The following is a 13,487-nucleotide window of genomic DNA, read 5'->3' as shown; positions in this document are numbered from 1 at the left end:
CCACCGCCACCTTCCTCCTCTCCAGCCCACCATCTGACAAGACGCTGTCTTGGTCTGTCCGTGGCAGAGGAAGAACACTGGTCCTCTCATCCCTTCTCAAGAACCCACGACCTGTGAGATTCACAGAGGCCCTGATGCCTCCTCCCCAGGGACGAATCCTGCCACCTTTAGGAGCATCCAGAAGCCAGCCCTTCTCCTCATTTCTTTCTCTTTTGAGTTTTTTCTTGTAGAGATGAGGTTTCACTTGCTCAGGTTGGTCTTGAACTCCTAGACTCAAGGGACCCGCCTGTAATCCCAGCCCCCCAAAGTGCTGGGGTTACGGGTATGAGCCGAGGGCCTGGTCTGTCCTCATTTCTTATCTCATCTCCCCAAGTTCTCCCCACTCCACCTGGGGTGCATGGATCTCTCATGAGGGCCAGTGACGTCATTTCCATGAGTCTTCCCTTGCAGCCCTCCCCAACACAGGCCAGGCCAGAGCTGGGAAAGGCGACACGGCACGGCCTCCATCGGTCTTGCTTATTGGTCAATGTTCAGGCTTGGCCGGGGGCCTTGACTTGCAAGAAACAGACTCTCTGTGACGCCAGTGCAGCGCGTGGAGCATGAGGGGAGGCGAGGCCCTTGCAAGGAAGGGTCTCTCCTGGATCCCGAGGAAGCATGAAGGGCAGGGGCCAGCGCAGCCCCAGGCCCCAGCAGCAGAAGCCCATGACCTTCCATGACATTTGGCCGCACTGAACGTGACCCCGCCACACTCGGCATGCCGGCGCCTGCTCCCTCTCCGTCCCCTTGCCCGCCGTCTAGGTCTTCTGCCTACCCAAGTCTGAACTTCCCGGGGAAAGGTTCTGACTGCCAACCAACTTGGGTCAGGCGTCTGGCTGCCAGGCCTCTCCGCTGGGATGTGTGGCTCCTGCGCTCCCTCCCCGCTCAGCCAGGAGGTTAAAACGCCTCCTTGAAACTGAAGGCAGGGGAAGGAAAAAGGAGACAGGAGAGGGGCCGGGGATTTTTAGTGTAATGTAACCATCGACCTCTCGTGCCTCCTCTTGGAACGGGGAGGGTGATGCAGGAGAGCCGCCGTTCACAAGTCTAGGTGCCAAGATGTGGTTCTTCCCCACCTTTTCCTAATCTGTGTGCTTATAAGTTATAAAATATTCCAAGCATCCAGAAAATTATAGAAAATCATATAATGCTCCAATGCTCCCGCTTCTCAGCCTTGTCAAGCCTTAACATTTTGCCATCTTTGGTTTGAACCCTTTTTGTTTCGAGGGATAGCATATTACAAACCCTGGCAGAGCCCGAGGGTTGTGTTTCAGTCTTGTCCACTTCCTCTCGTCTCCCGCTGCCTCCACCTGGCTTGTGGGAAATGCTCTCCCCTCCCGCATCAAAGATAAAATAGAAACTGTCAGAGAGGAGTGCCCGATCCCCGGCCCCCAGCCCAGACCTCCCACCCCACTGCATTTACAGTGTACCCTGGTCTCTTCTCCTTCTCTCCTCTCAGGGCAGAAGAGCTGTCCGTGTCCCTCCTCCTGGGACCCTCCCCTGAAGCCACTGCCAGCGATACTCTGTCCCTCCTATGTCCACAACCTCCCTACTGTTCTGGCTCCTTTGCATCCACATTTAAACATGAGTGCACTCTCTTATCTTGAAAAATAAACAAGCACACCTTTGATCATGGGCTGAACTGTGGCCCCTAAAGGAGGGTGAAGTCCTAACCTCCGTACCTATGAATGTGACTTTGTTTGGAAAAAAGGTCTTTGCAGAGGTAATCAAGTTAAGATGAAGGCATTAGGGTGGACCCTAATCCAATTTGACTGGTGTCTTTATAAAAAGAAGAAACATAGCTGGGTGCAGTGGCTCATGCCTGTAATCCCAGCACTTTGGGAGGCCGAGGTGGATGGATCACCTGAGGTCAGGAGTTTGAGACCAGCCTGGCCAACATGGTGAAACCCTGTCTCTACTAAAAATACAAAAATTAGCTGGGCGTGATGGCACACTCCTGTAGTCCCAGCTACTCGGGAGGCTGAGGCAGGAGAATCACTTGAATCCGGAGGTGGAGGTTGCAGTGAGCCGAGACTGCACCACTGCACTCCAGCTGGGGGACTGGGCGAGACTCCCTCTCAAAAAAAAGAAAAAAGGAGGAAGAAGAAATGTGGACACAGAGTCATGCGTGGAGGGAGGAAGAGATGCGGATGTAGGGAGAAAACACCGTCTGCCCCTCTAAGAACGCCTGCGGCTACCAGAAGACAGGGGAGAGGCTGGGACTGACGCTCCCCTAGCGCCTTCAGAGGGAGTCTTGATTTCAGACTTCCAGCCTTCAGGACTGTGAGAGGACACATTTGTGTGGTTTACACCCCCTTGCATATGGTCCTTTGACTGGTCACCCCCAGGAGGCAGACACACCTGCCTGCGATTCTGTAACCCCTGCTCCTGCGCTCTTTCTCCTCCCAGCTCCTGGCCAAACTCCTTGGAGGAGTGCAGACACTCACGACCACTGTGTCCTTCCCATCCTGCCTTCCACACTCCCACAGCCCACTGGGTTTAGGACCTTTGTCCCCACGACTGCACCACAATGCTCTTTCCAAGGTCAGCAATGACATCTATGTGGCCAAATTCTCTTTCTTTCTCTCTCTCCTTCCTTCCTTCTTTCCTTCTTTTTTTTTTGGAGGGGGGACAGAGTCATGCTTTGTCACCCAAGCTGGAGTACAGTAGCATGATCATGGCTGACTGTAGCCTCGACCTCCCAGGCTCAAGTGATCCTCCTTCCTCAGTCGCCTGAGTAGCTGGGACCACAGGTGCACTTGGCTAATTTCTTTGGTTTTGGTAAAGACCAGGTCTCACTATCTTGCCCAGGCTGGTCTCGAACTCCTGGAATCAAGCAATCCTCCCACCGTGACCTCCCAAAGTGCTGGGATTACAGAAGTGAGCCGCCCCACCCAGCCCCATGTGCCCAAATTCTTTGGACATTTTTCAGTCTCCTTCTTACTTGGCTTTTCAATGAGCAATGTGTTGCTGGCCACATCTCCTTCTAGAAGCATCTTCTCATGGGCACCCATGACTCCACATCTGGCTTGCTCTTGGCTACTCCTCAGTCTCCTTTGCCTGTAGGAGGCCTTTCTGTGTTGATATTTCCCAAGTCTGTGCCCCTCAAGCCTGTTTTCCCATCCTTTGACAACTTCAACCACGCTGTGTTCAACCACTCTCAACGGCCAAGACCCCGTCTCCATGCCACACCTCCCCTGGGCCCATCACCCAGTGGCCTCCATGGGGCACCTCTGTTTCAACATGTGTGCCCCAAACCCAGTGCTTTTCTCCTCTCCCCTCAGAGAAGAGAAGCATCCTCCGCCCTGGAGCTGGTTTGAGCTGCCCAGGTCAGCCTGATTCTGGTCAGCTCAAGCTGGTTTCCAGCAGCTGGGTCCAGTTTGCATTGGTTCAGATCAGTCTGTGCCAGTCATATCCAGAACTGATCTCTGGGTTCCAAACCTAAGACCTGCCTCAGCTGGTCACAGTGGACTGTGCGGGAGGAAGCAGATGGAGTCTCCACCTTCGTCATTCCCTGGGGATCCTCCCCAGCCTTTCCTTTGGGCACCTGGCCCCAGGCAGGAGGCGGATTTCCAGCCTGGCTGCATGCTTGACAGCCAGGAGTTGCCCCTCCTAGTCCTCCTTATTTAAACATTCTCCTCTCAAGCTTTCATCATTTGCCAGTTAAGTCAACTAATTTTCTACTAAACCCAATTTCACTCATGGATGGAGGAAGAGCTCAGTAATTTTTCCTGATGCCATGTACTATTAATGATGCTTGAAATTATGCAAATAAAATTGATGAGCACAGCTGATTCTGGGAAAGCAGGAAGGGAAAGGATTAACTTTAAAACGCCCACCCTGGACCTGCGCATGCACGAGGCCGTCTCAGGATGCAGCGGCCGGGCAGGTGTCCGGGTTTGACTTCTTCCCTCCGTGCACGGCGGGGCGCGGGCGGGGACTGGCTGACATCACCTCGCTGCAATCTCATCACAGAGCGCATGGCTCCCTCGTGCCACCTCCCTCACCCCAGAAGCATCTTGCAGCAGCAAAGCCAGATGTAGATCCTGCACATTGCCCCAAACGTCACTCCAGTGAGCCGGTTAATTGAAACACCGAAACCCGAGGAGCAGAGCGGGACCGGCTCATCCGTCCAGCCTTGTTGCTCCGTCAGTGGCCAGGACATCTGCCGTGAACATCTGCGAATAAACTACAACAAATGTACAAGCCGCGTCTTTGTCCCGCCGCCTCCCACGCAGGTCATTTCGCCAGCCAAGGGAGACGTTTCTGTCGCAGAAACCAAGCCGAGACACTCGGAATTCAGATTACCTTCACATCCCGTTGATCTGTTTTCAAATTAGCCTGGTGCTGCTCCCACAGAACGGCTCCCAGGGCTAAGAGGTGAGGCCCTGGGTGCTTCTGTCTCTCCCTGAAGGGCTCGCGGTTGCTCGGTGGGAACTCTGCCCAGGGCCCCCCAATGGCTGCCATCTTATTATGGGTTTACGTTGTGTCCTCCAGCCCCCACATTGATATATTGAAGTCCTAACCCCCAATTCTTCAGGCTATGACCTTATTTGGAGTTGGGGTCCTTACAGAGGTAATGGAGTTAACATGAGGGCATTAGGGCGGGCCCTAACCCAATAGGTCCTTATAGGGAGGGGAAATCTGGACACAGACACACTCACAGGGAGGGCACCAGGCAAAGGCAGAGATGATGGTAGAGATGTAGCTGCAGGACAAGGGTCACCAAGTTCCTTGCCAGGCAACCACCAGGAGCCCAGAGAGAAGCCTGGGGCACAGACTCCCTCGCAGCCTCAGGAGGCCCTAACCCTCCCTGCCAAAACCTTGCTCTTGGACTTGCAGCACGCTCCAGCGCCAGGATTCAGTTCATGCATTCCTGCTGTTTGTTCATTCCTGCTGTTCATGCATTCCTGCTGTTCATTCATTCCTGCTGTTCATTCATTCCTGCTGTTCATTCATTCCTGCTGTTCATTCATTCCTGCTGTTCATGCATTTCTGCTGTTCATGCATTTCTGCTGTTCATGCATTCCTGCTGTTCATGCATTCCTGCTGTTCATGCATTCCTGCTGTTCGTTCATTCCTGCTGTTCATTCATTCCTGCTGTTCATTCATTCCTGCTGTGTAAGCCCTGCAGTGCGTGCTCCATTGTTATGGCAGCTCTAGGAGGCTCATCCACTTCTCAAGCTGTATTGACATCTCTGCTGTGAGGAAACGGCTGCACTTATGTATCAGAGAGGCCCCCAGCAGGGAATGTGCCTGGGAGCTCACAGTTCTGCCTCCACCCTGGCCTCACATCTGTCACTGACCCCGCCAACTATGGGGACCAATGCAATGCCCCCACTTTACAAAGGAAGAAGGAAGAAAGTACATCCAAGAAAGGGTGTGGCACAAAGTGTATTCTAGGCCAGCAGGTTCCCACCTGATGCCCTGGGCAGGATGCCAGAGGCCCCACCATCTGGGCCACCTCCACAGGATGCCTCTGTGGCCCGACACCCCCACTAGGCCACACTCCAGCAACCAAGGGTATCCTGGGTGCTCTCAGGATGAATCCTCCCATTCTTTCTACATCTCTTCTACGGCCCTGAGCCTGGGGCCTCAATCCCATCCACCAGGACTGCACTGGGGACACAGACGAGGCCTTTTGAAGAAGCCATGCATTCTACAAGGTCCCAGCCCTGCCGCCACCCAGACTGTGTACCAGGCTGAGTACAGTACAGCCCCTTGGCTTAGAAAAGCCACAGCCTCAAGCTTTTCCAATTCCCAACCTTTGGTGCCCATTAGAATCACTGGGAGCTTAAACTTGTTACCTAGGCCCCCACCCCAGATGGATGAAGTCAGAAATGCCTAGACAGGGGCCCAAACACTGGTAAGTTTCTAAAGTGCTTCTGGTGGTTTTGCTGCAGCCAGGGTTAAGAACCCCCACCCTGAATGTATTCCAACCACAGCTGATGCTGTTACTTTTGTAGGCATAACTGGGGAATTCTCCTGGGGAGGGTGGTTTTGTTTTTATTTTATTCTTTTAGTTGTTTTTAAATTGTATTTGGTAGCAGATTTAGAAATCACCTTCCTAAGAAGATCCCCTGAGGTAGCTGAGCTGTTTACACCATTCTGCCCTGTCTGAGCGAGATCGTTCATTTACACATACGTCCCATAGGGGACCAAGGGCCAGGGCATCTGAGCACAGCCCTGGGCCTGCCCATTTAACAAACTGCAAACCACAGATGGGGCAACCTCTCCCTGGAGCACCTTCAGATCTGCAAGAGCCTAAGAGGAAGTGGAGCCCTGCTTGGTAGAAAACACTGATTCTCTGTGGGGTGTGGACATGCATATATGTGCAAGAGAGTGAGCATGTGTGTCTGTATAGATGCATCATGTCTGCACATGCAGCAGCATGCATTTGCACATGTGTATATGGAGTGTGTGCATATTCAAGTGTGCGAGTGGGTGTGCACGTATGGGTGCAGAGACTATGAGTATGTGTCCATGAGTGTGCATGTGAGTGGATGAGTATGCATGTATGTGCACACATGTGGTGGATATGCACGTGTATGCATGGGTGCATGCAGAGGCTGCATGAGTGTATACACCTCCTTTCATAATCTGCAAATGTTAACTGCCTCTGCAGCGTTCTGCTCCACAGACAGCATCGATGCATCTTCCAGGCTCTCTGTTCAGAGGGACCTGGGAGTAGACATAGTTTAGTGTGCAGCAGTGGGTGCAGGCGGGCGAGTGAGCCCCACACCTTTGGCTCCGAAGTGGCCTGCACAGTGCGAACAGCTGGATCTGACAACAAGATGTCACCAGGGTGAGAGCCAGAGTGAGGGACGTGCTGTTTCCCTCTCCCAGCACTGGGAGGATCTGTGGGTTCAGCACTAGCACTCGGGGACAGCTCCCAGCCGGGTTCCTTGCAGCTCCCGGACCTGCTATTTCAAGGTGAGAATTTCCTCCCCCAGAGCCCGTCCCCGACTTGGACAGTGCTTCTCAACACAGCCACAAGCGTGCAGCTGCCTCTTTAGTCTCTGGCACCAACCTGCCTCTGCCCCATAGCCTCACTTACACGTGCTGTTCCTCTCTGGAGACACTTTTTCATCTTTACTGAGCCTATTCATCGAATGCATTCGCTTAAAAGGAGACTCCAGAACGGTGAATTTCAGGCCGTGGGGATGAAAACCTTCAAAGCCCTGGGTCATTTAGCGGCCTCCTAATCAACACAATCCAGACCCAGCCTCCTTCTCCCACTACTCAATACAACTGGCCCAGACTCCTCCCTCTGATCGGAGTCACAGACGTTCTACCTGAGTTACTGGCAGACTCTGAGTTGCAGGGAAGAAGTGCAGAAACTTGAGTAGCTGCCCAAGACTGGCGCTTGCTGGCCCCTAGTAACCTAAGATTGTCATGGCTCTGTCCTCATCAGCATCCTCTGCTCTCCAACACTCCTGTGCTACAGAGCATCAGCATGAGTGGAGGGAAGGCCAATTAGACCAGCAAGAGAATAGGCAGGCTCTGGAGGGGACTCACAAGGAAACCACTTGAAAACCACCTGAGTAGAAGAAGTTAATGGGCTAATGAAGAAGAGCTGACTCACATGCAAACAATTCTGGGGCCCTGAAGGAAGTCCCTGAGGAATAATCTCATCAAATGTGGTGGGGAGGGGGGATAAAGAGAGGTTGGTTTGGTTAATGGGTACAAACATATAGATAGATAGAAGGAATAAGTTCTACGTTAGATAGCAGAGCAGGCCAGGCACATGGATCATGCCGGTAATCCCAGCACTTTGGGAGGCTGAGGCAGGCAGATCACTTAAGCCCAGGAGTTTGAGACCAGCCTGGGCAATATGGCGAAAACCCATCTCTATTTTAAAATAAACAAGATATAAAAAATACGTATAGCAGAGGCTGGATGCAGTGGCTCATGACTATAATTCCAGCACTTTGGGAGGCCAAAGCAGGTGGATCATCTGAGGTCAGGAGTTCGAGACCAGCGTGGCCAATATGGTGAAACCCTGTCTCTACTAAAAATACAAAAATTAGCTGGGTGCAGTGGCACGTGCCTGTAATCCCAGCTACTTGGGAGGCTGAGGCAGGAGAATCTCTTGAACCCAGGAGGGGGAGATTGCAGTGAGCCGAGATCCCACCACTGCACACCAGCCTGGGTGACAGAGTGAGACTCCATCTCAAAAAAAAAGAAAAGAAAAAAAAAGATAGCAGAGTAGGGTGACTATAGTTAACAATAATGTATTGTAGATTTCAAAATAGCTTGAAGAGTGGACTTAAAATGTTCCCAACACATAAAAATAATAAATACTTAAGGTGATAGACACCTCAATACCCTGACTTGATCATTACACATTGGATGCATGTAGCAAAATATCACCCATCCCCATAAATACGTACACATATTATGCATCAATAGAAACATTTTTAAGTCAATGAAAAGGAGGAATAAAGCCAGGCACGGTGGCTCACGCCTGTAATCCCAGCACTTTGGGAGGCTGAGGCAGGCGAATCTCTTGAGCCTAGGAGTTCAAGACCAGCCTAGGCAACATAGTGAAACCCTGTCTCCACTAAAAATACAGAAATTAGCCAGGCGTGGTAGCGCACACCTGTAATCCCAGCTACTCAGGAGGCTGAGGTGGGAGGGTTGCTTGAGGGGAAGGCTGCTGTGAGCCATGATTGTGCCACTGCACTCCAGCCTGGGCAACAGAGCGAGGCCCTATCTGAAAAAAAAAAAAAGAAAGAGAAAGAAAGGAAAGAAAGAAAGAAAAGAGAGAAGAGAGAACTCCACCAAACACAAAATCACTAACTATAAAGAAAAAGATGGATAACTTTTATTACATTAAAATTAAGAATTTCTGTTACCCCCCCAAAAAAACCATGAAGAAATTAAAAAGGCAAGCCACAAATTAGAAGATTTTTTTAACACATGTAACTTCCACAGAATTTATATCCTTAATATATAAAGAGCTCTTACAACTCAATATGAAAATGATAACCCTTATCATACGATGCCCGTATCAATGGGCATCTCATCAAGATGAAAGAACCACAGGACAGGATGCTCAGCCCATTATCTTTCAGGAAATGCAAGTTGCAGCCATAACAAGACATCATCATGCCGGCTTCACCCTCAATCAGAACGTCTGACAACGCTAAGTGTAGGTGAGAATGTGAATCAGTGGAAACTCATGCACTGGTGAGTCTCTGAATTGGAGCAATCACTTTGGAAGACAATTCGGCATTATCTTGTAAAGCTGAGTTTTCACCATGCAGACCTAACAATTCTGCATCTAAGTCTATACCCAGAAAAACTTACACAGGTACATCAGGTGACATGTCCAAGAATGCCCATCAGGGCAACATTCAAAACCATTTCAAAAACAGGAAAAAATATCCACAGACAGGAAAAACTGATACATAATTATGGCACATTCACACGATGGAATATTATATAGCAGTGAAAATGAATGAAATAAAGCTACATGCAAGAACATGGATGGATGAGTCTTTGCAACAGAGTGAGTTTGAAGAAAGCAAGTTTGGAGACCACACAGAGTAGATGCCATTTTCTCAAAGCTTGAAACCAGAACAAAACAAAAGCAAACCATAAACTGTTTATGGATACACTATTAAGAAAAAACAAAAAACTTTTTTTCAAAAAGCAGGCCGGGTGCGGTGGCTCACGCCTGTAATCCCAACACTTTGGGAGGCCAAGGCGGGCGGATCACCAGAGGTTGGGAGCTCAAGACCAGCCTGGGCAACATGGTGAAACCCCATCTCTACTGAAAACACAAAAATTAGCCTGGCGTGGCGGCGTGCGCCTGTAATCCCAGCTACTCAGGAGCTGAGGCAGGAGAATCGCTTGAACCCGGGAGGCGGAGGTTGCAGTGAGCCGAGATCATGCCACTGCACTCCAGGCTGGGCGACAAGAGAGAAACTCCATTTAAAAAAAAAAAAAAAAAAGCAAAGGAATAATACACATAAAGTTCAAGTTAAGGTTTCGTCTGGGGAGGAGGCAGAGCGATCGGCGGACACTCAGGCAAACACAGAGTCCTTGGTGCCAGCATGATCTTAAGTGGATGGTCACACATGGGAGGTGATTGGACTGTTGTGTTTCACAACACACTTTACATAGACTCTGTATGCATCGAATATCTTATAATAAATATTAATAAAGAGAAAAATCTCCTGTATTCCTACATCCCACAGAAACAGTGCTTAAAAATAAACCCAGTCACACACTCTTACCCCCTTGACATCCCCACACTCTCAGCCTCACCCCCATCCTACCCTCAAACACTCAGCACCTTCCACCTCCCACAGCATCCAAGGGACCGTGAAAATCCCAGCACTGGGTAAGGGATAGGCACCCCCCACCCCCCACGCCCCTTCATCCTCCACGTCTTACTGGTCTCCAGACCCTAAAATAGACCCAAGAAGGAGCCCAGGTTCAGAAGAGAAACCAAGCCTTCCAGGACGGCAGGCAGAGGGGACCCCACGTGCAGACGTGGCTCAATTCCACCAGCCAATACGTGTCAGCCCCTGAGCAGAAGCACCAGAGGAGGAGCCAGGCCCTGGCCAGACAGCGCTATGCAAATACATTTCCCTGCTACATCCCCCCAAGACCGGGCAGGAGGAGGGGGATCAGGAGTGGTGATATCCTGCAGAACACCAGGATGCCTCCCGGGGTCTCAGGACCGTGGGACCTGCAGGCAGAGCAGGTGCTCCCACAGCCCCTGGGAGGGAGGGGAGGGGTTCCCCTTCATCCCCTCCCTGCCCCACTCGATGCCAGTGGCTTTCCCCAGCACTCACCTCTGCAGCTCCTTCAGGGAGACTGTGACCCGCAGGCCATGGCCCAGGACATAGAGTGCAGCCAGAATGTCCGCCCACTGCACCATCTCCCCTAGGGGCCCGCCCTTCAGGACCCGAGGGCTGAACACGTCCCCGGACTCCTCCGTCAGGAAGCCGATGTGGACCAGGATCTGGGTCGGCGGAACACAGAGGGTCAGCAGGGAGGAGCAGCAGCTCTGATCCCCGCCCCCCCGGGGCACCGGCCAGGAGACCAGCCGGCAGCAGACCCTGTCTCCAGGCTGGGCCCCAGCAGGTGCTTTCTGGCACCAGAGTGACCAGATCGGGCACTGGGGACACGGGCAAACAAGAGAGTCACGTGCTTGCCCTCATGGAGCTTATGGAAGAGGTAGACAACAGTGAACACAGACAAGAGATAATTTTATGAAATGATTAGGGCTCTGAAAGAAATAAAAGGGCAACGTGAGAGTCATGTAAATATCTACTGGGTGGGGGGAGGGAGGGAGGGAAGCAAGGAGGGGGAAGGAAGAATGGAGGCATGAGCTAACGAAGCTCCCCAGAACATTCCCAACTTTCCAGGCCAATACCATGACTTTTCTGCCTGACATGAACCAGATGTACACAGAATGCAGGACCTCTTGGGGGCTTGTCATTTGGTCCCAACCTTGAAAAGGGCCGGGGCAATCACCGCAGACATCTATCCCAACTCTGCCATCCCCACCCCTCTCTCCCTCTGATCAAATTCAGAAGCCCACTACGGCTTGTTTAAAGACCTTTTCCATGCCCACTCGGAAGCGGGGGCCCTGAGCTTTCTCAGCTCCTGCACATGAGGGGGCAGGGGCCACGCACCTGCTTCTGGTCCCTCTGGGTGGCCCCCAGCTTCTGCGCCAGGCGCTGGGCAGCCAGCGCCCACTGGGCTGTGAGCCTCTTGGTCCGCTTCTTCATGAAGATCAGGGACTCCTTCCCGCTGCCCATCAGGTCCAGGAGGTGAGACAGGTTGCTTCGGAAAACTGCCTGGAGGGGTCCAGACCTCAGCTCTCTCTGCCCCTCGACCTGTGACCACCATCATTCCCCACTGGCCTGGGGACAGGAGCTGGCACCCTCCCATGAGGCTGGGGCCTCTCCAGCTTCTCCTGCACTTTCTAATGGGCTCATTAGCGCCCAAAACCAGGGAGCCCTGCCCTCCCCATCAACACACCCTCCCCAGCCCAGCTCTAACCACGGGCCCCTAGCCCTTCCACAGAGGTGGCCAACCACAGCAGTTTCCATGTTCCCAGCCATGACAGGGAGGCAGTGAGGGTGGTGGTCATAGCCAGGACTCCGATGGCAGGGGACAGATGTGGCCACCACAGCAAGTGTGCGCCTCGAACCCATTAATTCAATTGTAAACCTCAGATGCATCGTCTGTCAAATATCATCATACGAGGATGGCTGGGAACTTCAAGTGCAAATAAAGCGTCTGGACACAGAAAACCCTCAAAAAGTGTCAGCTGCTATTACTACTATTCTAGTCCATTAAGGGGGCATCTCCAGGCCCCCCACCTGCCCGCAAACAGGCCCAGCTTGGTGGCATCTCAAAGAAGGCAGACAGGCCCTGGCAGGCTGGCCTCCCATCTGCCCAGCAGGGTGGGCTGGGACCTGCCCGTACACCTGGCAAGCTGCTCAGTCTCGTTCCCGCAGGACAGAGGTTTCTGTCCACTGTCCCTGAGGATGTCCAGCCACGCCAGCCCCTCACCAGCCCACCCACCTCCCAGGCCCACCTGGACTTTGGGGAGGGGCTTGGGTGCCCTCTGGGCAGCCGTCTGGTTCCTCCAGGGCAGCGGGGGGCAGAACCACTCGACCTCACTGAGGTAGATGAGGAAGGAGCACTCGGTGCCGTCCACCCCGAAGAAGGCGTAGCAGGGGTCGGAGGTCCAGCGGGCACGCATCCACTGCAGAGAGGGCCAGGCTGGGCAGGGGGCTGCGCCAGCCCCACTGACCCTCGGGGACTCCCCTGCACGTGCATCCCCAGGGGTCCTGAGGTCAAGGATGGGGCCCATGCGGCCCACCCTACTGATGCGACAGGGGACAGGGCAGAAAAGAGATTGAACCAGGCCCTGCCTGAAGGACCCCAGAGATGGCAGGGGCAGGACCACCAGCCGTCATGTCTGGAAAGAGGAGAGACTGGGAGAGAACACTGGCTCAAAGGTCTGGGGCAAAGAGCCAGGAGGCCTGGCTGTCTCCCTCTCCCTTTGGTCCCCGTCTCCCCGCTACCAGAGCAGGATTGGGATAGAGGCCAAGGTCAGGGAGCAGCCTCCAAGGCAGCCAGGGCTGGAGCCAGGGCGGGATCCACCTGCAGTGATCCCAGATGATCACCAAGGAAGGGGTCTGCGGCACCACCGCCCGCCCCTTAGGGCGTTCAGAACCAGTGGGGAGCTGACTTCACGGCTGTGGACAGCTCCTACAGGGGCAGACTTCATGCAGCCAGCAGTGGCCCCAGAAATGGGGCAGGAAGACTCTCCGTCCAGCTGTTGGCTGGGCCAGGAGAAGCGGGGACAGGGCAGCCAGGGCCACTCCTCTGAGTCTCTGGGGGAATCAGGCTGCTGGCGGCGACACTCGGAGACTTAATCATTTGCTGTGAGAAAGCACCGACACCTGAGGGCGACTCCT

General features: G+C 53.1%; 1 protein-coding gene across 5 annotated transcripts in view; it reads right to left on the bottom strand.

Annotated features, from left to right (window-relative positions):
* MGAT5B (alpha-1,6-mannosylglycoprotein 6-beta-N-acetylglucosaminyltransferase B) overlaps positions 1–13,487 on the bottom strand; it is an 83,977-nt gene that overhangs the window by 34,640 nt on the left and 35,850 nt on the right. For 2 of the 5 annotated variants that reach the window (XM_030827479.1, XM_030827482.1), the window contains 3 exons: positions 12,599–12,769; positions 11,688–11,891; positions 10,842–11,011 (listed from right to left, as the gene is read on the bottom strand). In XM_030827479.1, the coding sequence (XP_030683339.1) occupies positions 10,842–11,011; positions 11,688–11,891; positions 12,599–12,769 (545 nt within the window). The remainder of the gene's footprint in view (positions 1–10,841; positions 11,012–11,687; positions 11,892–12,598; positions 12,770–13,487) is intronic. The other 3 variants (XM_030827481.1, XM_030827480.1, XM_030827483.1) reach the window with 2 other exon arrangements.

This window comes from Nomascus leucogenys, chromosome 14, assembly GCF_006542625.1.
Source record: "Nomascus leucogenys isolate Asia chromosome 14, Asia_NLE_v1, whole genome shotgun sequence".
Taxonomy (NCBI): domain Eukaryota; kingdom Metazoa; phylum Chordata; class Mammalia; order Primates; family Hylobatidae; genus Nomascus; species Nomascus leucogenys.
Note: the sequence above shows the minus strand (reverse complement) of the source record. Positions and strands in the feature narration are given on the sequence as shown.